Source organism: Cyanistes caeruleus, unplaced genomic scaffold (assembly GCF_971803275.1).
Source record: "Cyanistes caeruleus unplaced genomic scaffold, bCyaCae1.hap1.1 HAP1_SCAFFOLD_81, whole genome shotgun sequence".
In the NCBI taxonomy this organism is placed as follows: Eukaryota; Metazoa; Chordata; class Aves; order Passeriformes; family Paridae; genus Cyanistes; species Cyanistes caeruleus.
In genome coordinates, this window is record NW_028255891.1 from 795,975 (window position 1) to 819,664 (window position 23,690).

The window sequence follows — 23,690 nt, forward strand, 5'->3', positions numbered from 1 at the left end:
TGTTCTTATTCTTGTAGTTTTATTAATAAACTTTATTTATTCCTTTGAAGTTTTAAGCCTGTTTTGCTCTTGTTCTAATCCATATCTCATAGGAAGAAATAAGTGAGTTTTCTAGTAATTTCTTTTAGTTACAGCTTTGAAACCATGACACTTACTCTATTCCTTATAAGCATCTTTTGCCCTTCTCATAATCCACATCTCACAGCAAGAAATGAATAAGTTTTCCAGTGATTTTTGAACTAATGCTTTAAAACCACGACAGGTGTAACAGGGAGGAGGAAATTGGGGCTGTCACTGCTGTGGTGTCAGAGAGAGTGGAACACTGGGGCTGTTACTGCTGTGGTGTTTGATATATTGACATTTAAAAAAAAAGAGAAACAGCTATGGAAGTTAAGGTTGCTGGAGGCTGATGGGAGTTTTTCCTCCTGGCCAGTACCTGGCCATTTCTGAGAACTGACAGTAGTTTTAACCATTGAAGAGTGACATCAACCTGTGAACACCACCCTTTAAACCTTAATCCCAGGAATTTCTCTTTCTCTTTGGTTTCTGGCTTTTGAAGAGGTCACAGGGCTCCGGTTCAGCCTCCTCCCCCCAGGTCTGACAAGGGCACGGGGGGAGCAGGGCTGGCCGGAGTTCTGTGGTTCCCGGCGGGGGATGGAGACTGTGAAGTGACAGGAGCCCCTTCCCAGAGGGAAGTACTCCCATCTGTACTACTGGACTGCCCTGACTGTCAGTCTTTGACTTCTTCAAAGGGTCATTGCTAAACAAAACCTTGGTTTTGCCTGCTGACATTGCTGGTCAGGCAGTGTCCCGGGAGATGCTCTTGATGGTTTCCTCTTTTCCTGGTCATGGCACTGGAGGAGGTCCAGGCCCAGGTGATGTCACTGAAGGAAATGTGCCCTCATCCCAGGGACGCTCAACACGGACTCCCCCAGCCCCTCAGTGCCCCGCTGCTGGTCACAGCAGCCCCTGCCTGGCTCCTGCCACCCACACTCTGGTCAGCCCTGCCTGCTCCTGGACATGGGGCTCAGCCAGGGCTGGTGCTGTGTGGGCTTTGCTGGTGGCACCAGCTGGACACTGGGGTGAGAGCTCCATCTCTTTATTGGAACAGAAGAGCTGTGCTGGGCCCTGCCCTGGCAGGAGGGACCCACCTTCAGTCCAGGCCACAGAGCAGGGCGGGTCCCTTCAGGGACACAGGGCCTTGCTGTGGGTGCTGGCAGCATCTGCACAGCAGCAAGCTGGTAATGCAGCTGTGCCAGGGACATTGGGCAAGGGCATGGAGATGTGAAATGTGTGGTGCAGGTGTCCCTGAGGGAGGTGTTTGGCCTTTCTTGTGAAGCTGCAGAGGGGCACCTATTGAGAGAGGAGATGGCTGAGGTCCCAGCTGCAGCTGGCACACAGGGACCCTCCTGCACAGCGGGAGATTTTCACTGTGCTCAAAGATTCCCTCTGAAGCCTAAGAGGGGAGCTTGTCAGAAGTCCCAAAAAATATCTGGGGAAAGGTCTTAGGTTAGTTGTTGAGACTAGGTACAAATCTCCAGCAGGAAAAGAGCCTCTCCAGTAGGCTGGGTGTTTTGGGGTGTCTTAGTTCTTCCTAGAATAAAGATCACCAATTTAATGCAATTTCAGTTTTTATTCTAGAAGTGTAAAAATGTTCCAAGTTTTTCTGAATTCTAAAACTACCTTAAAAAATCCTGAACTACTATGGAAATAAGAAAAAAAATATTTGTAGATTTCTTTCTACAAAAAATATTTCTAAATATTTCTAAAAGTTTCAAATTTCTAAGAATGAAAAGCAGAGACAAAACGTGGTTGCCTTTTCAGAATTCTAAAACTAATTTGAAAAATACTAAACAACTATGGAAATTGGGAAGAAATATTTGGGGTTTACTTTCTATCAATAATAATTCTAAAGAGTTCTAAAAATTTCTAATCTCTACAAATGAAAAACATAGACAACATGGTGCCCCATGCCCGGCTGCTGCCTGCCCAGCCAAGGCTGTGGCCAGCCAAGCAGCTGTGCCAGTGCTGGTGGTACCAGCCAGAGCCCAGAGCAGAAGCCCAAAGGTGTTGCTCAAGCCCTTCCCTGGCAGGAGGGGCCCACATTCAGGCCTGGCCAGGCACCAGGGCCAGCACCTGCAGGGACAGAGGGTCCTGTTCTGGGTGGTGGCGGCACAGCAATAAGCTGATAATGGAGCTGTGGCAGGGACAATGGACACTGGCTTGGAGATGGAGGATGACAGGTGCAGGTCTCCCAGACTAACGTGTTTGGCAGGACATCTGAAGGTGCAGAGGTGCTCCTGTGGAGAGAGGAGGTGGCTGAGGCCCCCAGCTGCCGCTGGCACGCAGGGACCCTCCTGCACAGCAGGGCCCAGAGCGGCCAAGGCTCCCCAGCACGGCTGGAGCTGCTGGCACAGCTTGGCCCAGCTGGACAGCTGCCCCTCAAGGCCCCGGCGAGCAGGGGATGGCTCTGGGCAGGGTCCCTGGCCAGGAGCGGGCCCCAGAGCGCCTCTGCCTTTCAAGGGCAATCTCGTCCCCGCTCTTTCTCCTGCCCACCTTGCTTTGCCTCTGCCCGCTGCTCCTGGGGCTGCTCTTGGCCAGGCAGCCTCAGTGGGAGCCAGCACTGGCTGCAGCCCCAGCGGGCTCCCCAGGACAAGGCCCAGCAATTAAGAGGCCAGTTAAAGGCCTGGGCAGCAGCAGAACTCTTGGCAGAGTTATTTGGACCACTGACCATCTACAGGTCCACAGCAGCCTCACTGGGAATGTTTCTATTCTACAATAGACTTTCAAAAGAAGCTGTTTGAGGGAAAGATGAACAAAACACTCACCGTTTTGTCTTCCAGCAATACCAGATTCCAACACCACATAAAACGAAGAAATGCACCAAACAAATCAGGCCTGCCATTACTTCTGGCCAACAGCGTGTTCCCTGACAGAAACCTCTTCTGATGTCCTTCTGGGAATTGGGAACACGTGTTGTGGTGCTGGCTGCATCTGTGGGAGCAATGGGCAGTGAGAGCCCGTGCTGTGCTGCGCTGCTGAGCTGGCAGCATGGTGGGAATGTCCAGGATGTTCTCTGTTTCCCCCAGAGCTGGGACCTGCAGGCACCTTGTTGGCCCTTGGCACAGGCTGTGCCACCCAACAAAGCCCAGAAGGCCGGGAGCAGAGCCCGGGGGACAGCACAGCTGCTTGGGCAGTGGCTCCTTCCAGGGACACGGGCCAAACCCATCCCTGAGCAGCCACTGCCACCCCTGAGCCTCCCTTCTCCATGACATCTCCCCCAGCCCAAGGGGACAGAGCCAGGCCCTGTCAGGGGCCAGTGCAGCCCCTGCCCAGTTGGGAGCCAGGGCTGGCTGTGGCCCTGGGCTCGTGGCAGGGCTCCCGCTCGGGGCTGCTCCTGTGCCTCGGGCCTCTGGGCGCTCACGGCTACCTCTGGGAGCAGCTGCACTGGGATAGATGTTGGTGCATGAGTCCCATTTCCCAGGAGCTGGAAACGAGCTCCAGAGGCCTGGAAGCCGAGGTGCCTCCAGCTTTGGCTGCTGCTGGGTCATGCAAGGGCCAGCCCTAGGGGAAGAGCTGCTGGCACACAGCCCCGCCAAGGGCTGAGCCCAGCACAGCAATTACCTCCTGTGTCTGGGCCTGTGCCTGGCATCACCTTCTTTCCTGCCAATGAGCCACTGCTTCCTCTGGGAAACGTCTCCACCTGCATGGTCTTTTGGTCCATCCCTTGAGAAAGGAAGAGGCACAGCTGAACCAGATGGAGAAGTTCTTGATTTGGGTGCTGGCATTTTCAGGACCTCATGCTTGTCAAATACGGGGATAAGGTTCAAAAAATGCCTTGGCTTTTGGGCCAGGGCCAGGGCCCTCCCTCCTCCAAAAAGCTGCCAATTCTGAGCAGTAGTGAGGGGATCGTGCAGGGTGAGGGCACACACGTGCACGGCTCTGTCCTGACACCTGCAGCGATGCTGCCCTGGCTGAGCTTTGGGCTCTGAGCTGGCAGCTCTCCCAGGGGGAAAGGCCTTCACCTACCCTCGCCATCTCCCAGAGCCTCAGTCCTGGACGTGGGTTGGGAAGCCAGATCACCTTCACCAAGAGGCTTGGCTGCAAGGAAAGGCAGGACAGAAGAGCTCCCGTGGCTCTGTAGGACATCCTCAGGCTCCCTGGGGCTGGCAAAGGAGCTGCACAAGGCACAGCCCTGGGGCACAGCCCCTTCCCTCTCTGCTCCTCTCCGTGGCTGCACAGAGCACATGGAAGGAGACACTGGCATTGCACATGGGAAGAAGATTGACAGCTAAATGCTCTTTCCTCCCACTGACAGCGATGCTGGGGGATCACTCAGGGCTCCAGAAGGGAGCAGGGCAAGGCTTCCAGAATCCTTCAGCCCTGAGATTATGTTAAGGGATATGGCACATGAGTGAGCTCTTGCCACCTTGACATTATTCCATCAGGAAAAGCACATTGAGAACTTGCCTCGAGCATTCTCCAAGTCTTGCCAGCTGTCATCTAGCCGGGCTTCCAGATAATCCATGTCCTGATCCCAGTCTAGAAGCCAGTACAGATCAGAACCACGTCCATGGTGCGCTGGGGTCCCCTTCTGCCTTAGAGAACTGGGCACTGCAAGGGGTTTGGGTTAGATCATGAGTACCAGATGTCAGTGGACATGGCCAAAGCTGCAGAGGGGCCTGGGGAGCTCTGGGCTGGCTCTGGTCACTCTCCACCCTCTTTGCAGTCCCTGTGCAACATCCCTGGTGGGGGGTGACAGGGCCAGAGCAGGGGTCCTGTGGGTTCTCTCAGACAAAACTCCCTCCATTCCTCCTGCCCCTTCGGCCTTTTCCCCACCCTGGGCACCCCTTTGCAGCCCCTGCCAGGTTTTGGGACGTGTCTCCCATGGATGGACCCCAGCAGGACTGCTCAGTAGCCGAGTGCCCTGAGCCTGCTGGGGATAATTCCTCTGGGCTGTGCCGGTCTTGGCCGGGCTGTGCCTGCACTGCCAAGCAGCAGAGATGGCAGCTCAAGCCTCAGCAGGGCTCAGGCCCAGAGGCACAGCAATTACCTCCTGTGACTGTGCCTGGCATGGCCTCCCTTCCTGCAGCAGAGGCTGCCCATGGGCCACTGCTTCCTCCGGGAAACGCCGCCTTCAGCACAGCCGCTCTGTCCACTTCTGCAGAAAGGGGCAGCTGGATCAGATGGAACCATTCCCCACTGGGGAAACTTCAGGAGGCAATGCTTGTCAAAGGCATGGTTAAGGATCAAGAATCCCTGAAAATTTTTTGGCATTGGCCAGGGCCTACACTCATCAAAACAGCTGCCCTTTCTGATCTACCTGGGGACCGAGAAATTGCAGGGGATCTCAGTGTGAGCATGACCCTTGCTGCACTTTGGGCTCCCTGCCTGCTGATGCCAAATGCCTTCCTGCAGAGGCTGGGGAGAAGCTGCAGCCAGGCCAGGCTGGGAAACAGCCCTGCAGGCCAGGAAAGCAACAGTGGGGCAGCGAGGCTGCCATGGATCCGCTTCCCGCTGTGCAAAGAAAGCCCCTGGCTGCTGAGTCTCAGGAGAAGGCTGAGGGACATGGACCCACCTTGTCCTCCCTGCAGCATTTCCTTCAGCATTTGCGGAGTGATTTTGGATGGCACATGGAGTTTCTGGTGTCCTGCAGCTTTGTTCTTTCCACTTGGAGGCCCTTAAGTGAAAATAGTTCCCCTTTGCAGGAATGGATCCCAGAAAACCAGTGCTCAGCCTGTGGGGTCAGGAGGGACACACCACTCACCCCTGCGATGGGAGCCGGGCTTGCGTACAGTTACCAACCCAGGAGCTGGGAAAGTCCTGCCTGCAGACACACCTGTAACTCAACAGCCACAGAAGCTTCTGTCACCTCTGCTCATCTGCACAGGCAGCACTGAGCCACGGGAGAGGTGAGGGGATGGCGCAGGGTGAGGGCACACACGTGCACGGCTCTGTCCTGACACCTGCAGCGATGCTGCCCTGGCTGAGCTTTGGGCTCTGAGCTGGCAGCTCTCCCAGGGGGAAAGGCCTTCACCTACCCTCGCCATCTCCCAGAGCCTCAGTCCTGGATGTGGGTTGGGAAGCCAGATCACCTTCAGCAAGAGGCTTGGCTGCAAGGAAAGGCAGGACTGAAGAGCTCCTGTGGCTCTGTAGGAGATCCTCAGGCTCCCTGGGGCTGGCAAAGGAGCTGCGCAAGGCACAGCCCTGGGCACAGCCCCTTCCCTCTCTGCTCCTCTCCGTGGCTGCACAGAGCACATGGAAGGAGACACTGGCATTGCACACAGGTAGAAGATGGACAGCTAAATGCTCCTTCCTCCCACTGACAGCGATGCTGTGGGATCACTCAGGGCTCCAGAAGGGAGCAGAGAAAAATTTCCAGAATCCTTTAACCCTCACACGACCTTAACAGAAACGGCACATAAGTGAGCACTTTCCACCTTGACAGATTATTCTGTCAGTACAAGTGGCAATTCAGAACTTACCTCCAGCATTCTCCGAGATTTTCAAAGTCTCATTCACCAGTGATCCCAAATAATTCAAGTCATGTTCCCAATCTAGAAGGAAGCACAGATTAGAACCATGTCCATGGTGCGCTGGGATCCCCTTCTGCCTTAGGGAACTGGGCACTGCAAGGGGTTTGGGTAAGGCTGTGGGAGCCAGATGTCAATGGACATGGCCAAAGCTGCAGAAGGGCCTGGGGAGCTCTGGGCTGGCTCTGGTCACTCTCCACCCTCTTTGCAGGCCCTGTGCAACATCCCTGGAGAGGCAGCAGGACCAGCCCATGGCCCCTGGAGACTCTCTCCCTCCCACAGAGGAAATCCTCCCTAAAGCCCTGTGGAAAACCATCCCCAACTCTTCCCAGGAGAAGGAAGTGCTGTCCCAGGAAAGGGAAGCCAGGCCGCGGGCTCACCTGCTCCCTGTGCTCGCTGCGGAGCAGCCTGGGCAGCCCTGTCAGGCAGGGCCACTGCCAGGAGGAGCAGGAGGAGGAGGCGCAGAGCAAAGGCCATGGTGCCTTGCCCTCTGCCAGTCCTGCAGCTCTTGCTGCCACCGCTGTCCTGACACCGCTGTCCCAATGTCAGCACCGCTGCTGCCGCCGCCGCTGCTGCCGCAACAGTCGTGGTCAAGGACTGACTGCTCGGTCCTCGTGGTGCTGTGCAACCACGGGGCTCTGGGACCTCTGTGACCTCAGAGCCTGCTGTCACCTCAGCCTGCTGTCACCCCACAGGCTGCTGTGACCTCATGGCCAGCGTGGAATTGTGTGGGGAGTGGGATCTGCCTTCTTCACCAGGGAGCTCATCCTGCCCAGCAGCTCTGCCCAAGGGCTATGACAGGGTCCCAGCCCAGCTGATCCCACAGGCTGGGGGATGAAGGGATGGAGAGCAGCCCTGCTGAGAAGGATTTGTGGCTGCTGCAAGGAGAGAGGCTGGACATGAGCCAGCCATGTGCCTCTAAAGGAGGCTGCCCAGCAGCTTGAAGGAGGTGATTCCACCACCCCTCTGCTCTGGTGTGAGCCCACCTGGAGTACTGCATCCACCTCTGGGTGCCCAGCACAGAAAGGACATGGTCCTGTTGGAGCTAGTCCAGAGGAGGGACAGAATGCTCTGAGGGCTGGAGCCCCTCTGCTTTGGAGACAGGCTGGGATAGCTGGGGGTGTTCAGCCTGGAAGAGGGAAGGCTCCACGCAGACCTGATTGCTACCTTTCAGTACTTTAAGGGAGCTTTTAGAAAAGACAGGACAGAATTTTTAGTAGGGCCTGTTGTGACAAGACTGAGGGGGAATGTTTTCAATCTAAAAGACAGTAAATTCAGACTAGACCTAATGAAGATGTTTTTCACACTGTGGGTTTTGAAACCCTGGCACAGGTTGCCCAGAGAGGTGGGCATCCATCCCTGCTGACATTCAAGCTCATGCTCTGAGCAACCTGATCCAAAGGTGTCCCTGCTCACTGCAGGGCACTGCACTAGATGGCCTTTAAATGTCCCTTCCAAGCCAAGCCATTCTGTGCTGCTGTGCACCAGCAGAGCAGTGCTGGAATAATGCTGGGGTGATGATGCTGGCACCTGTGTTTTGGTAGTTGTGCCATTTAGCTGTTGGCCAAGAGAGGATTGATGGGCTGCACAGTGAAGTCTGCAGAGAACAGTGTGCTCAAGGAGAAACAGGAGAGGAACAGGGCTTCCAGCTCAGATAAATGCATTTTGCTGCCCATTTCTCGTTAAGAAATAAAGCAATGTTCTGAAGATCCCTTCAGTGTGGGTGCACTATTGGCTGTATCAGTGCTTGTGTTCTGTAAAACAGGTGAGTTGTTACAGCTTCTTGCCCCATTTACCACTGGATAAAATCCAAATACTACATTGCTCCATGTCTCCTTTCTTCCAAGTAAAGGCAGATTTTGTTCATTCTTCAGTGGGACATATTCATCTGTTGACAAGCAAATTCTTCTTGCCATTCACACAATGTTGATTTGCACTAATCAGATTATAATTAAGACCTACCTCTCACTGTAATTAAGGCTGATGGATTGTGAGGCAAAGTGTTGCATCATTTGCCCTGGAGAGAGTTTTTCTCTAATTCAATGACATTTGGAGACAGCTGTAGCCTACCATACTTCTGGCATACTAGAAATGAAAAAACAGCCATGGAAACAGGCTGTTCTATCCTTTCCTCCTCCTCCTTCTCCAAGGTATTTTAATCCCTGAAGTCTGAGCTCTTCAGCTGCCTCACAAACATTGTTTTATTTCACATAGGTATCCATCAGGACAGTGGCTGTGAAACTTGGAACAATGTAGGTTTAGAGCAGCAAAAATAATAATCCATTTCCCAGGTTAAGCCAAGCATTTCCCAAATAACTCTAGCTATCGTCAGGGATGTTTCCAAAAGTATCACAGTAAATGTTGGGAGTGGGGAGAGAATGTGAACAAAATTAAAAATACAGCTTTCTGAGATCTTTTTATTCCTATAAAAACAGAGTCAAAATTGTTTATAGATAGAACATTAACTAAGAAGTGAATAAGAGATTGTCAAAATAATAGCTTGGGAAACAAAAATATCTAAATAAAAATAAGTTAACATGTGGATTTATAAGAAAACAATCATACTAAGAAAAAATAGACCTACCAAATCTAAAAACAATAAGGCTGCCTCATCTGTCTCAATAACAAAAAAAACCCAAAACCAAACACCATTGAAAATAATCAGATCCTCAAGACCATTACTATATACAGGACCCTCCAGGTAATGGGAATAAACAAAGGAACTTTTGAACAGTTTTTTATTCTCCTTGGGCTGGGGGAGCTGTCACAGGGAAGGGAGGGTCAGGGGTGGCAGTGGCTGCTCAGGGATGGGTTTGGCCCGTGGCCCTGGAAGGAGCCACTGCCCAAGCAGCTGTGCTGCCCCCGGGCTCTGCTCCCGGCCTTCTGGGCTTTGTTGGGGGGCACAGCCTGTGCCAAGGGGTGGCAAAGTGCCTGCAGGCCCCAGCTCTGGGGGAAACAGAGAACGTCCTGGCCGTATCCAGCGTGCTGCCAGCTCAGCGGTGGAGCACAGCACAGGCTCACGCTGCCCATTGCTCCACAGATGCAGCCGGCACCACAAGACATGCTCAGAATATCTGGGAGAGCATGAGAAGAGTTTTCTACCAGGGAACACATGGTTTGATTAAGTTAATGGCCATTGTGGCTGGTGGAGCAATTTTCCTGATGATGTGCTATGCTGGAATCTGGTACTGCTGGAAGATAAAACAGTGAGTGTTTTGCTGATCTCGGCCTCCAACAGCTTCTTGAAAGGCTGCTCATAGTCGGGAAACATTCCCAGTGAGGCTGCTGTGCACTTGTGGCTAGTCCTTGGTTGTCCAAATAGCTCTGCCGAGAGTTCTGCTGCTGCCCAGGCTTTTAATTGGCCTCTTAATTGCTGGGCCTTGTCCTGGGGAGCCCGCTGGGGCTGCAGCCAGTGCTGGCTCCCACTGAGGCTGCCTGGCCAAGAGCAGCCCCAGGAGCAGCGGGCAGAGGCAAAGCAAGGTGGGCAGGAGAAAGAGCGGGGACGAGATTGCCCTTGAAAGGCAGAGGCGCTCTGGGGCCCGCTCCTGGCCAGGGACCCTGCCCAGAGCCATCCCCTGCTTGCCGGGGCCTTGAGGGGCAGCTGTCCAGCTGGGCCAAGCTGTGCCAGCAGCTCCAGCTGTGCTGGGGAGCCTTGGCCGCTCTGGGCCCTGCTGTGCAGGAGGGTCCCTGCGTGCCAGCGGCAGCTGGGGGCCTCAGCCACCTCCTCTCTCCACAGGAGCACCTCTGCACCTTCAGAACAGCAGCCAAAGACTTTAATCGCTGAGAAGCTGACCTCTCATCCCCACTCTTCACCTCTGTCTCCCTCTGCTCTGCTGTGGCTCCATCCCCGTCTTGAGTGCGTCCCAAGACCCACACCTGCAAAGTGAGACCCTCTGCCCCTGAGCCTCCTGGCCCTGGTCCCTGGCCAGGACTGAAATTGGGCAGCCCCTGTCCACCAGAGCAGGGCTTGGCCCATGGTTTTTGTTCCAATAAAGAGATGGAGCTTTCATCTCAGTGTCTGGATGGTACCACCAGCAAAGCCCTCATGGCACCAGCCCCTGCTGAGCTCCATGTCCAGGAGCAGCCGGGGGTGTCCACAGTGTGGGCAGGCAGGAGCCAGGCAGGGGCTGCCATGACCAGTGGTGGGGCCACGAGGGGCTGGGGGAGCCCATGCTGAGCGTCTCTGGGTTGTGAGGGCACATTTCCTTCAGTGGCATCACCTGGGCCTGCACCTCATGAGGCACCCAGGGCTAATTTGGGCTCTCTGCTAAGGTGTGCAGGGATCCCCCATGAGGTGTGCAGCGGGGTTAAATTGAGAGGGTTTTTTCCTCTTCTCAGCACAGCAAAGGGGACACTCTTGGCTGAGGTTTTGCAGAGCTGGGAGGAAGCCTCTTGCGAGCCCTTGGGCCCGGCCTGTGGGCACAGCGGGCAGGCAGAGCCCATCCCTTGAGGCCAGTCCGGGCTGCTCAGGCCAGGCCGGGCCGGGCCAGGTGAGGGCCCCGGCAGGGAAGGGCCGTGGCCGTGGGCTCTGATGAGGCTGCCGAGCTTCACCCTGGCCCTGTGCTGCGGCCAAACACACATTTACAGCCACAGCCATTCTCTGGGGCACAGGAGGCACCCAGGGCTGGAACTGAGGCCATGGCTTCTCACCCTGAAGGGAGGATGGCTCTCTTGGTTTGGAGGGCACAGCTTAGATCCCAGTTCCCTTTGTAAACCTGCTGGGGAAGTGTGGAGGGGCAGAGAGTTCCAACCCTTCTCATTGGGAAGTGTGGCTGATGCTGTGGGGTTTTTCAATTTTTTGCCCTCTGAATTTGTGTCCTGGAAGAGGGTTAAGTTTGCTTGCTCTCACAAAGGCCCTTTTCTTCTTGGTGCTCAGTGGGACTGCAATGCAGCCGGGGTTGAAGGAGGATCTGCGGCCGCTCGGGCCATGATTGTGGGACACCGTGTGGGACCTGCTACTTTTGGCTGTGATTTGTGGTGCTGCTGGTTCAGGCCTTTTACAGTAACTGACTTCAGTTTGTTCACCTTGTCACCATGGCTGGGAATAAATCTCTTGAACACCCTTGTAGTATTAAGAGGCAGGCATTGCTTTCTTGAAGTGCTGCATGCACAGGCCATAGGGATCACAGGGCCTTCTTGGTGGGGTCTTCAGGGAGCCTGGTGGTCATTGAGGGAGGAAGCTGATTCTACTGGAAAAAAGAGGGTTTTCCATGTGTGGAAAAGAATAACCTCTCACTTCCTCATCCCTTTCTATACAAAGTTATGCAGGCAAGTGCATTCAAATATCTCTATCTGCATTGTCAACGTATTTTTCTTTCGATATCTATCTGTCTATCTATCTATCTGTCTATCTATTTATCTATCTATCTATCTATCTATCTATCTATCTATCTATCTATCTATCTATCCACCTACCTACCCACCTACCTACCTACCTTACTAATCTATTTCTATGCATGAGGTTTTGTTACTTTATAAATTATGACATTTCTATTGAGAGCTGGAAAATGATACCATCCATGTTTGATATAGCAAAGCTTGGGTTTAGGAACACACAAGAACTGTGATTTCTTTCTTGCTAGACATATGCTGGCTTGTTTAGATTGACTTTGAACTGATATCCTGCAAAGCTGGAAAATGCCTGGTGGCCATTGCTGTGATACCCTTAAAAATCCTTTGTTCATTTTTATTTTTTTCTTTTGTGCTGGTTGGTAAATACCTTTCTTCCTTAAGCTGTGTGCTGGCAATACTGGAGGTAGAAAATAACAGAATACTGTATCTTTTAGATACTTGATAGCTGTCCTGTGAAATTTTATTGTAGTATCTTCTGTCTAATACCCACTCAGAATTAAATCAGCTGGTCAGCTACTGAGCACAACTTACTGCACAGCTGCAGCTCAAGTTTCCACAGTGCAAGTGGCTTTTTCTTCTTCTGTACGTGTATCAAACACAACCAAGTGCAAGGCTGCTGACAGAGGAAAGAGCCTTGTTTAGTGGAGCCTGGACTTTGGGAAGGTGGTAGCTGTTAGATCAACACCCAGCAAACTGCCTAAATTCCTTTTTGTGACTGCTGTCTGGTGACTTTGGCCTGGCTTCTTGAGGAGGTTCAATTTTCATTTAGAAATGGCACGAGAACACTCCGTGTGCTCCCGTGGAGCCAGGGCTGTCCCAGGACACATGGAGCTGGGACAAATGGCACATTGATTTTCATCTCAAGAAGCCACCTGAGCTCCTCATGGCAGCAACCCCACGCACTGCTAATGGATCCATTACAATTAACTCAGCACACAGCTTGGAACTTGAAGCTCTGACATACGGAGCTTGTTCAGTTCTGCCACGGAGGAATGGAGTTTGAAAACAAAGAGGTTTAGCAAGGAGATCCACGCACAGCTAAACTCTTTGTACTCTAGCAAAGGAAGTCTTAGGATGCAAACCCTCATCCATCCTCTGGTTTTACCGCTCCATTGAGCCAAATTCTTGGTCTTCATTCCTGTGTCAGTAGGAAAATATGACAGGGAAGTGGAAATCCTCCTTGGCTTCTTCAGCTGGCCGGCTTGTAACCTCATCCTCTGCCACAAACAGGAACAGACAAACTGGGATTTTGTTATGAAACCTACTTGGTGTTTGATTTTACCCAGAAGTAACTGAGATTCACTGGAATATTTACAAGCCATAAATGATGGATTTTTTGTGGTTGCTAGAATCTTTCCGATTTTACAACTTTTCTGCTGCACGAGAACCTGGCACTTGCAGAACTCTTGCCCCATGCACTTCTCTAGTGCTTCTTGCAGAGAAGTGCTTTGGGATTAATCAGGATGAGTGCCACGTTCACGTGTGGTTTCTGGAGTCCACAGGACAGGGAATTGTCTTTGCTGAGGGCACTGGCTGTCATTCCAACACCTGCATCACTTTTTCTACAGTAATCCTTGTGAGAAAGGTCGTTCTTTGCCATAGAGATTTTTAGTCCGCATTTTTTATCTCAAACAGCCAAAAGTTTTCCATCTCACACGTTTCTGATGCTGATTTTTCCATTCCAGTCTGTTGTTGGCCTTGTCAGGAAAATTCATCTACAAACACCAGAGGTTTATGTCTAAAAAGGAGACAGTGGAGTCCTTTTACTTGATTTGAATAAAGGGAGAGGCCATGGGCCATTCTCCTGGGGTCTCTCAAATTTTTGGAGGACACAGCCTCCTTTTTATCCGAATTTCCCAGCCACGTCCCTGTCTCTTTCCCCATTGGCTGAGGTACTTGAGAGGTCCAGACTCCCTGGACTGCCTGATACCTAAGATTCCCCTCTAATGTATAACCCTCCTTCTTCATTTTTAATTCTTATGGAATTTATGGTTTTCCCCCATTGTTTCTTTCATCTTTCAATATCAAATTTCATTTATCAGCAAACTTACAGTTTGTTTGTAAAGGCAAATATCTTTTTTCCATTCATCAATCAGAGGAATCCTTCCCATTGTTTCTTTTATCTCTCAGTGCTAGTTTTATTTACCAGCAGACCCACAGCTTGTTTCTAAAGACAAATCTCTCATTCCTCTCAACCTCTCTTTTTAAAAAAAATTTCTTACTAATTGTCTGTACAAACTTTAGTTATCATTGACTTTATTTCCTTTTCCTCGATTTTTTTTTTGTTTTGCAATTATTTGCAGTGACATCAATTTCTGTCCTTTTGTAGCTATTCCTGGATTAGTAGCTATGGCTACTACCTGCATTCTCTTTATCAAATGTTGCAGAAATTGTACTAAGCAAGGGATCATGCATGCTAAAAAGATTAGAGTTGCTACAGCACAAGAAAAGCATTTGTTAAACCCACAGTTTACTAGATAACCACGAAAACACGTCTTATTCTCATTCTTTCCATGTTTGGACTGATACATGAGTTAACTTTCCTATTGCTTTTGTAATTTGTTTCACCACCTTTTAGCTATCATTTAATTTGCCACACTCTCTCTTCTTCTGCTGACAGCGTTTGCATTTCTAAGCTCTCACACGAGGCTTCTACCTGCAGTTCCATTTAAATCTGTTTTGTTGGATCTGGACCAGAACCTATTACAAAGGATTTGAGTTTTGTTTCAGAGTTGCTACTTCTACTGATCATCACGGACAACACGTGTCCTGCTTGTGGAATTGTTTTGGGGGCAGCTTAAAAATAAGGGCTCAAAAAAACCTTCTCTTTCCCCTCTGCTTTATAGCCTTCAAAATCTTTTTGGTAATTATGGAAGGAACACCTTGCTTAGCTGCTGGTAGTGAACTTAACAAACATTTGATTCTATTTGCCTTGATATCTGAAACAATTATAAGGAGGGAAGCTGGGGGTCTAACACTCTGAACCTAAAGTCTAGTCAGAAATGCTTTTTCCCACGTATGTGCTTCTTGTTCTATTTAGACAATAAATGCTTTTTTTCAGAAGAATGAAGCCACCATAGACTTCCTTCTTCATCTCAAAATCTTGTTTATTATGGACTTAACTCACTGGTTAGGTTTGACTGGGCTGGCCACCCACAGCCAGTCTTCAGATCTTCCTGGCCTTCCACAGACTTCACAATTTTTCAGGTAAAAGGATTTGCTACTTCTTCTCTTATGGTTAAAAATTACTTTTCTACTTTTGGCTTCAACTTCAAGTGGCTGACAATATCAAGGTAAGATTATTAAGGCAAACATTTTAATGGTGTAATTTAATTTCCTAACTTAACTTTTACTTTCCTGTTGTCTTTACACGACCTGTAAAGGCGAGTGAAGGCACAGAAAGAGCTTTAACATAAAGAAAACAATGACAGTGAGGATTGGCCTCTAATGACTGGAGATTTGAGAGAAGGGATGCCCACACAAACTATTTCAGCAGCCAGGCTGTGGGAGGCACACGGGGCTTCCCCTGATGTTGATGGCCTGGCTACTGCTCCAGTCCCCTCTTGTGGAGCATCAGTGGCAGCCTGCCGAGCTTCTCCTCTAGCTGAGATGTCTGAATTTCTGGGGCCTTAGAGACCTTGACTCGAGAGGGATGGCTCTACCCGTGTTCAGCTCTCCTGACGGCTGTTTCTGTGCTCAGCAACACTTGCACAGGTCTACACTACTTTGCTGCTGCTGCTGCTGCTTCTCTCTACTCCTTCACTAGGACTCAATCTCCTGGCTGGATGTTGTGAACAGCAAAGTCTAAAGGCAGGCTCTGTGCTAGCTGAGCTTCTTGTCAAAGAGCTTTTACAAGAGACACTATCCAGGCTACATATTGTTTCCAATAGATATCCTTTATCCCTACCCCCAGGTAATTCTCAAGGCTGAGGATTACCAGGATAAGGAATTCTAAACATCAGTTCAAAGGGAGATAATTGAGTATCCCCACTGGGTCTGGCCCTTCTTCTTGCCCAAGCCAGTGGCAAGAGCTGGCATCTTAGTTTCTATCACCAGCTTCAGAAGGTGTTTCTTTATTTCCCCATTCATCTTTTCATCTCAGCCAGAACTCTGGGGGTGCCAGGGGCTATGGAGGTTCCATTGGATCCGTAAAGCAGTCAAAACTCTGAGACATAAACTTTGAAGAATTTAAGAATTTAGACAAGCTGAGGCCTTAATTAGAAAGAAGCCTTGCTAAATCTAAACAAAATAAATAGATGGGCCTTGCTAAAATTAGAGGGAGCTAGAGAAGCTTTGCTAAAATTAGAGGTTAATCATTGGCTAATAACTAATTGTCTGTCAACTCTATGCTTGTTCAGCTGGGCTTATAATGAGAAGCAATGAATCTGGTAAGGAACTTGAAGAACAGAAGAGAATTGCAAATCAGAAACTCCTGGAAGACATGAAACTAGGAGCCCAGCCAAGGGTCCATTTGTCACTTTGCATTGAAAAGGTAGAAAGGTCAGAAGGAGGAAGAGCCATATCCCTTCCCTCCCTTCTCTCACCCCTCCTCATAAAAGGACCACCAACTCATTTCAAGGAACAAACTACGCATGCTTAATTGCTTTTTTCCTAATTAGCATAGGAAGCAGAGTGTGGGTGGCAACGGGGTTATGAATATGCATTTGTGTTCCATATTTCTGGAAATAAAAAGCCTGTATTCACCAGTATTCGGGGCCGTGTGTATTAAGGGGTGATCTGACACATCGGCCCAGCGCTGCTAATAATCATACACTTTTTAACCCTAAACCAGTTCAAGAGTCTTTGTCTGTCTCAGTTGGATAGTGATACTAGATCATATCCATATTTTAGTAAATCAGTCTTAGAATGCAGCCAAAAATTGCATGTGGAAAAAGGAAAAGAACTTGTGGGTTTGGGAAGAGGAGGATGGATTTTGTTAACAGCACATTGGAAACAGCACCAAGAGAAGGAACAATTGTTTTTGGAATGCTCCCATGTGAAGGTACAGCAGGTTTTAGTCTTGAGCTCAGGTTTGTTTGTGCAAGTGAAACAACAAAAACAACAATGATGATGATGATAATGATAATAATAATGATAATAATAGTAATAATAATAATTATAATAATGATAATAATAATAATCAATAATATATATTTATATCCAAAATTAAAAATTGATAATGTGCAATAATGTTGACAATACTAATTTGTGAGCTTTGGTTGCTCACTGTAACACTAAATACCCTATAAAAAAGGACTAGCAAAGGCCCAAATGTCAATGGTAAGTTTTGTGAATTGTATACACAGAATAAAGGAGGAAGGGGTGAAGTTGGCTGTTTTTATATGGTTTGCTGATGCTGTGATGTGGAATGCTTTGTCTGTTCCTGGGAAAAATACAGTGATTAAAACTGCTGGGTTTTTCATGTACCACACTATCCACAAATGGCAGGATTGGTTCCATGGCTGGAGAGGCTGTTAAAAGAGCAGCTGATAAAATGAGGAGATGGGAACCTGTCCCGGTGGAGAACCCATCTCCCAGATGGGCTCCATGCCCTTAACAATGGGCCCACTGGGAAATGGAAACCCCTGGGTGTGCACGGCTGCACCCAATTTGCAAACACAGCCATGGACAGTGAGACTTGGACTGCCTGGGAAATTGTTCTGGCTGTGATGGCCCCTGCCAGGGCCACCCCAGAGGCTGCAGGGCTGGACCTTCATGCACTGGAATTCATTAGGAGAAATCAGAAGCAAATGACAGTTTACAATACAGGAATAAGAATTCAGATTCCTCCAGGACACTTTGGTTTGATAACTTCTCACTGGAGCTTGGCCTTGCAAAGTGTTCATGTCACGGGAGGAGGAATTGATGCAGATTATCAAGGAGAAATTGAAGTAAGTCTGTTAAACAATAGTGAACAAGATTTGGTTTTCCACCACAATGCAGGGTAATACAGTTATCAATATTGCAGTATTAAAAACAATTGTAAAAAAAGGACATCCACCTCAAATCACCTCCATTTGAGGAGATAAAAGGTATGGATCCAGCAGTCTTAATAAAGGAGCCAGAGTGTGGGTCCAGAGGCCAAATGGCCCTCCCGAGTCAGCCAAAGGAACAGCTCTGGGCAAAGACAACACTGTTGGAATCCTGAGACCTGGGCAGGAACAATGGGAATATGTCCCTGCAGCCAAGTGTTCTCTGCCAGAACAAGTCGATGGGATATTGTTTTACAGACCCTGCCAGACCAAATCTCCCTGTTTGCCCCAACGGCCCCTTTGGAAAATGCTCAGATCCACGGGGCTCCATGTGAAGGCTGATGTGACCCTGAGGGACTTCCACACCAATTCCAGCCAGGAGCCTGGCTGTCCCTCAGGGACTGGGACCCGGCACCTCTCCAGCCGAAGGGAAAAGGACCCCAGCAAGCCTTGTTAGCCACAGACAGCGCAGTAAAGCTGAACAGCAAAGGACCTTGGGGACATTATTCTGGAATTCAAAAGGTGCCAGCTCCATGGACAACAGAATTATTGTTCCTAACGTGAATGAGGGTGAGGAAAAAGAATGAGTAGGCTTGTGATGGTAAAGCACAGAAATCCTTTCACATTGTGGCCTCCAACTAGAACAGGGCTTGGTTTCTCCGGAAGGGAAATCTCAGTCAATCCTGTATGTGGATGCTAAATCTGAACCAGAGTGCCTGTAGTTATTACAGGCCACATAGCTCTCAGGCCTGACTGAGAACTAGCCTGAGAAATTCATGAGAAGGAATTAAAACAATTCTCAGAGATACTAAACAGCCTTGCAGGTGTTGTTTTGCAGCCTGTTGTTTCTCCTTGCAGGAGACAGTCAGGGGGGGCAAGTGCCCCTGACCAATGATGGTGGTGTAGTACTTTGTTAACCAATAAGAGTTTCTTTTCTGTACTTTTCCACGTATCTGTCTATTAAGACAGGGCTGAAGCAATAAACTAGGGAATTCTCCTGTTGTGACTCCTTTGAGAGTCCATTGTCGTTCTTTAAAGCCGTTCCCAATCGGAGCGACATCTGGTGACCGCCCGACGTGATGCTACACCGACCCCTGAGGTCCGGTAACCCGACATAAACTGCAGCCGACCCCCGAGGTCAGAGAGCAACCGACGTGATCTGCTAATCCCCTGAGGGTAAGCAGCGAGCGGGAAAAAGCCAGCCCTTCCCCCTAGAGGGGTAAGTGGAATTCTCCCGGGCTTTCCAAGAGGAAGCTGGTTCTGGAAACCAACGGGATAGTGGAGCCTGCCAGTGAGTGGGTTTGGAACGGCTCGTCTTGGCGAAGCAGAGCTCAAAATCCCCGGGTCTGAGCCATCAGCGTCTGCATTACTGCATTCGCAGAGCCGCCAAGATAAAGTCCTCATAATGGGGAACTGCACTTCAGCTTATGAACAGCTGGCCTACCTTGCATGGCAGGATGCCCTGCCCCGCATGAGACTCAGTGTTTCTGAAGATGCCATGCGTGATTTATTCCAGTGGGTGAAAGAGCAAGGTTTTGTTATAACTATGGACAATGCCTTTGATCTCGAACTTTGACTGTCGATAGAGGACCATTTATGGTCGGAATTCATTAACGGAGATATCAGCGTGTGTAGCCTGGCAGCCACCTGGGGAGTGCTTTTTAAAACGCTGAAATGGAGCCAGTCTGAGGACAGTGAAACCGTGGATGAGCTGCATAGTGCTCTTTTAGCTCTGCCCAGACCCTCGGAGGACTGTGGCGGCGAGCGAGAGCAACCCGCAGCCCAAAGATCTCCCTCTCCAGAGAGGTTTGAGCGGCCGCCATCCGCGGAGCTGGGCGCGCGGGCTTTGCCAACAGGAGACTGCCCGCCTCCGCCTGTGCCACCCGCAGAGCCTCCGCCGGCGCCAAAAGCGCCACCGCCGGCCGCCGCAGAACCCCTTTCTCCAGCGCCTCCGCGCTGTCCGAGCTTCTTCCTTCTGTGCCGCTAACAAAAGCGCAGACATCCCCGCTGGGGCCCGTCAGCGCGGCGGGAGAGGGGGAGAGAGTCAGCGCTCAACTCCCCCGCGCCCGGCGTGCGGGCCACCGCCGCGGAGGAGTCCGAGCGCAAATCCAGAACACGGCGGGCCGCCGCCGCCGAGGCGGGGGGAGGGGAAACAGCAACCGCGTTCCCCCTGCGCCTGCCCGCCACCACCAGCCGTGGTCCAGCCAGCCGCCGGCCGACCGTGAGCAGAGGAGCGGCGGGGAGAGGGGAAACAGCAACCTCACCTTCCCCCTGCGCCTGCCCGCCGGCGCCGGCCGCGAGAACCCCGAAAAACCCGAACTCAAGCCCAGATCTGGGGCCGGGGCCAGGCCCGTGGCAGGCATCGCCCCCCCCGCGCGTCCGAAGCACCGGCGAGAAAGCGCAGGCGGGGGGGGCCAGCGAACCTCGCTCTCCCCGCGCGTGCGCGGGAGGCGCTAGCCCTGCACCCACTTCGCTCCCCCCGCGCTCCAGCGGGGAGGCGCGGGAGAGAGAGAGAGCGCTTGCCGTGCTGCGCTCCCGATCTGAACTCTAACAGCGGCCCCCCCGCACCCATAAAGGTGGCGGGGGGAGAGAAAGACAACGGCGGGCCACTCCACCGGGACCTTCTGCATCGACCCGAGGAGATGCCTCAATGAGTCCGTCGGCTCCAGCGGCCTGAGCCGTGCCAGTGTCCTGCAGTCCCTGCGGGACCCAAAACTAACTCACTTTGTATCTTTTAAATTTTGTGTTTACAGAACTGACAAACAGCCGTGAAGAGATGGTAACTTCAAATTCCCTAAACCTTCCTGAAATTCATGAACTACTGTTCAAACCCGATGAACAATAACAGCAACCATGAAAACTTTATAAATCCCTCAAAAATCCCTCAATTGTATTTGAAAAAAAGAAAAGGAAAAAAAAAAAAAAAAAAAAAAGCCGGATAAGAAGAGGGGATCAAGCAGCATAAATTGCATATAAATTGCATTGTGCATTGTTTTTATCATTTTAGTATTCTTTCTAACTACTCTATTGACATGTTAGACTGTCAATTCGAACAGACTAACAATGTTGTATATAGTTTTGTATAGTGTGTGTATTAATTCACTGAATTAGAAATATTAGACTCAACCATCAAGTCCTTGCAAAGAGAACAAATCCTAAATACCAAAACATAAACCAAAATTCTAAATTAATTCTACATCAGCATCCATTCTAATTTCTAGTAAAATAAACCTCTTGTGCTGTGTTTGTTTCTTTTCCTGAAGGGCCCAACAGGAAATTACAAACACGCTACATTTTTTTTTTTTTTTTCCTAAGCGAAAAAGGTGAATTATGGATGCTAAATCTGAACCAGAGTGCCTGTAGTTATTACAGGCCACATAGCTCTCAGGCCTGACTGAAGCCTAGCCTGAGAAATTCATGAGAAGAAATTAAAACAATTCTCAGAGATACTAAACAGCCTTGCAGGTGTTGTTTTGCAGCCTGTTGTTTCTCCTTGCAGGAGAGAGTCAGGGGGGGCAAAGTGCCCCTGACCAATGATGGTGATGTAGCACTTTGTTAACCAATAAGAGTTTCCTTTCTGTACTTTCCACGTATCTGTCTATACGACAGGGCTAAAGCAATAAACTAAGGAATTCTCGTGTTGTGACTCCCTTGAGAGTCCATTGTCGTTCTTTAAAGCCGTTCCCAATCGGAACGACAGTCAGGATTACCTGGAATTTCATCATCCTGCTTGGAGATAGCCAATGGCCCCTCTTTTGTTCTAAAACAGTGCTCACCATGTGTGGCACAGAGACATCTATGTGTCTACCCATGGTGAGTTTCCTGGCTTCTTGTGGCAGCATCACGCTGGCTACAACTGCCCGCAGGCATGAAGGCCATCCAGCACTCCCCTTGTCAAGCTGTTTGGAAAAGCAGCCTACCGGCCTTTCCCAGCTTCCCAAACCTTGGCTCAGCACTCCCAGTGCTAGGGGTAGCCTTTCATGCACAAACAGCTGGAAATCTTTGGACAAATCTGGCAATCCGAACGCTGGAGCAGTTGTCAATGCCTCCTTCAGTTTGAGGAAGGCCTCCTTCTGTGCTCTGCCCCAGGTAAACGGCTGCGTCTTCTGGGCCTCATCCAGGGCTTTTGCAATTAGTCCATAGTCCATGATCCACAGGCAGCACCACCCTGTCATCCCAAGGAAGACTCGCAGCTCATGCACGTTCTGGGGTTCTGGAATAGCACAAATAGCTTGAATACAATTAGTACCCAGCTTACATTGCCCTGGTGAGATTTCACATCCCAGGGAAATCACACTCTGCCAGGCAATTTGTGCCTTTTCTTTAGACTCCTTATATCCTCCCATTCCCAGCTGATTTCAAATTTCAATTGTTACCTTTATGCAGGTTGTTCTCTCTTCTGTAGCTATCAGTACACCATCAACATACTGTAACAGCAGGTATTGTTTTCTCGGTACTTGCCCGTTCTCGGTCCAAATCTCCAGCTCCTTCCCCAGCTGGCTTCCAAATAGGGTTGGACTGTTCTTGTATCCTTGTGGGAGTCATGTTCAAGTGAGCTGAGTTTTCCTTCCTATTTCTGGATTTTCCCATTCAAAGGTAAACAGTTTCCTGCTTTTTTTGTCAAGGGGTATGCAGAAAAAGGCATCTTTTAAATCAAGTACAGTAAACCATTTCTATTTCATTTTTATAGATGCTAACAATGTGCAAGGATTAGCTACCACTGGGTAAATATCTTTAGTTATTCCATTTATTACTCTCAAATCCTGCACTAGTCTTTATTGGTCAACACAGAAATTTGGGCTACAGTGTTAACTACAAAAGTAAAAAGTGGATGTATAGGACCCACTATTATTGAAAAACCGCTCAGACTATTCAGTCTAGTCTTCACAGAAGTATGGAGAACATCGTTTATTTCTATCTTCAGCACACTTTTATAGGGTTTTACAGGGTCCCCGGGCTAAGCAAGTTACTCTTGATTAATCCACACAGGTTTACATTATTTCTCTTATACGCAAGGATGTTGTTTTGCTTCATTCTCTCTGCTTCAGGAAAGTTTCAAGGACATGAGCCTTTAATATCACGACTTATACCAAAGGCTGGTTTGTGCAGACAGGCCTTTACTAAAATATCATGCCCACCTTGTGTTCAAATATTCTCTACACACTATTGCTGTAATCAGTATGTCTCCAGTTTTGTTATCTCTAGTGAGCACTTGAAATAAAAGCAACCTCTGCCTCTCTGCTCACCCATGAGAGGCAGAGTTCCCAGTTTCCCTGATTCTGAGGCTCTTTGGGCTCCACTCCCAGAAGCTGAGAAGGAGACGGCTTTGGCTCACAGCCCAGAGCCTGTGGAGCTGTGCTGGGTTATCCAATGGGGCATTCCATACAATGAACTTGGGACAGTGCCAATTAGAAACAACTTCACTCAACTTTGAAGTGAGAAGCCATCTATTACCTTGCTGGGGACCCCCTTCTTTATCTCCAGTGACCACCAATACTGGCAGTGAGAGATTTCTTTTCTCTTGTCTGGGTTTTCCTTAAGAGAACCAATGCATCTAACACCTTTGCTTTCTCTGATTTTTCTTCTGCCATTTTTACAGGTCCATCATTTCTACTGGAATGAATTAGCTCTTTTGGAGGGTAAATTTGATTCAGGAGAGAGGTTTCCCCCTCTTCTTTCCTCACTTCTTTGCTTAAAGCCAGTTTTTGGAGCTGCTGTAAAACAAGCTCCCAAAACTGAGCAGAGTAGAGTTTGATTTTTGACCAATTTAAATTTTCTTTCATCTTGTAAAGAACACACTCTATCAATCACATTTTCCAAATTAAACCAGTAA

The 23,690-nt window shown here is 49.7% G+C and overlaps 1 protein-coding gene across 1 annotated transcript; it reads right to left on the minus strand.

The window, feature by feature from the left end:
- Positions 1-1,618: 1,618 nt before the first annotated feature.
- On the minus strand, positions 1,619-7,132 carry LOC147646722 (uncharacterized). The gene is made up of 10 exons (XM_086873063.1): positions 6,914-7,132; positions 6,486-6,557; positions 6,042-6,113; positions 5,768-5,839; positions 5,579-5,680; positions 4,471-4,614; positions 4,030-4,101; positions 3,625-3,726; positions 2,829-2,994; positions 1,619-2,300 (listed from the first exon to the last, which is right to left on the minus strand). Exons 1-10 carry the CDS (start codon positions 7,008-7,010, stop codon positions 2,075-2,077), a joined length of 1,125 nt encoding a protein of 374 aa, XP_086729189.1. The 5' UTR covers positions 7,011-7,132; the 3' UTR covers positions 1,619-2,074.
- Positions 7,133-23,690: the final 16,558 nt, after the last annotated feature.

Coding starts and splice junctions, on each gene's coding strand:
- LOC147646722 (XM_086873063.1), bottom strand. CDS start 7,010: ATGGCCTTTGCTCTGCGCCTCCTCCTCCTGCTCCTCCTGGCAGTGGCC. Junction 6,114..6,485: donor AATCTCGGAGAATGCTGGAG/GTAAGTTCTGAA, acceptor CTTTCCTTGCAG/CCAAGCCTCTTGCTGAAGGT. Junction 4,102..4,470: donor AGACTTGGAGAATGCTCGAG/GCAAGTTCTCAA, acceptor CTTTCCTTGCAG/CCAAGCCTCTTGGTGAAGGT.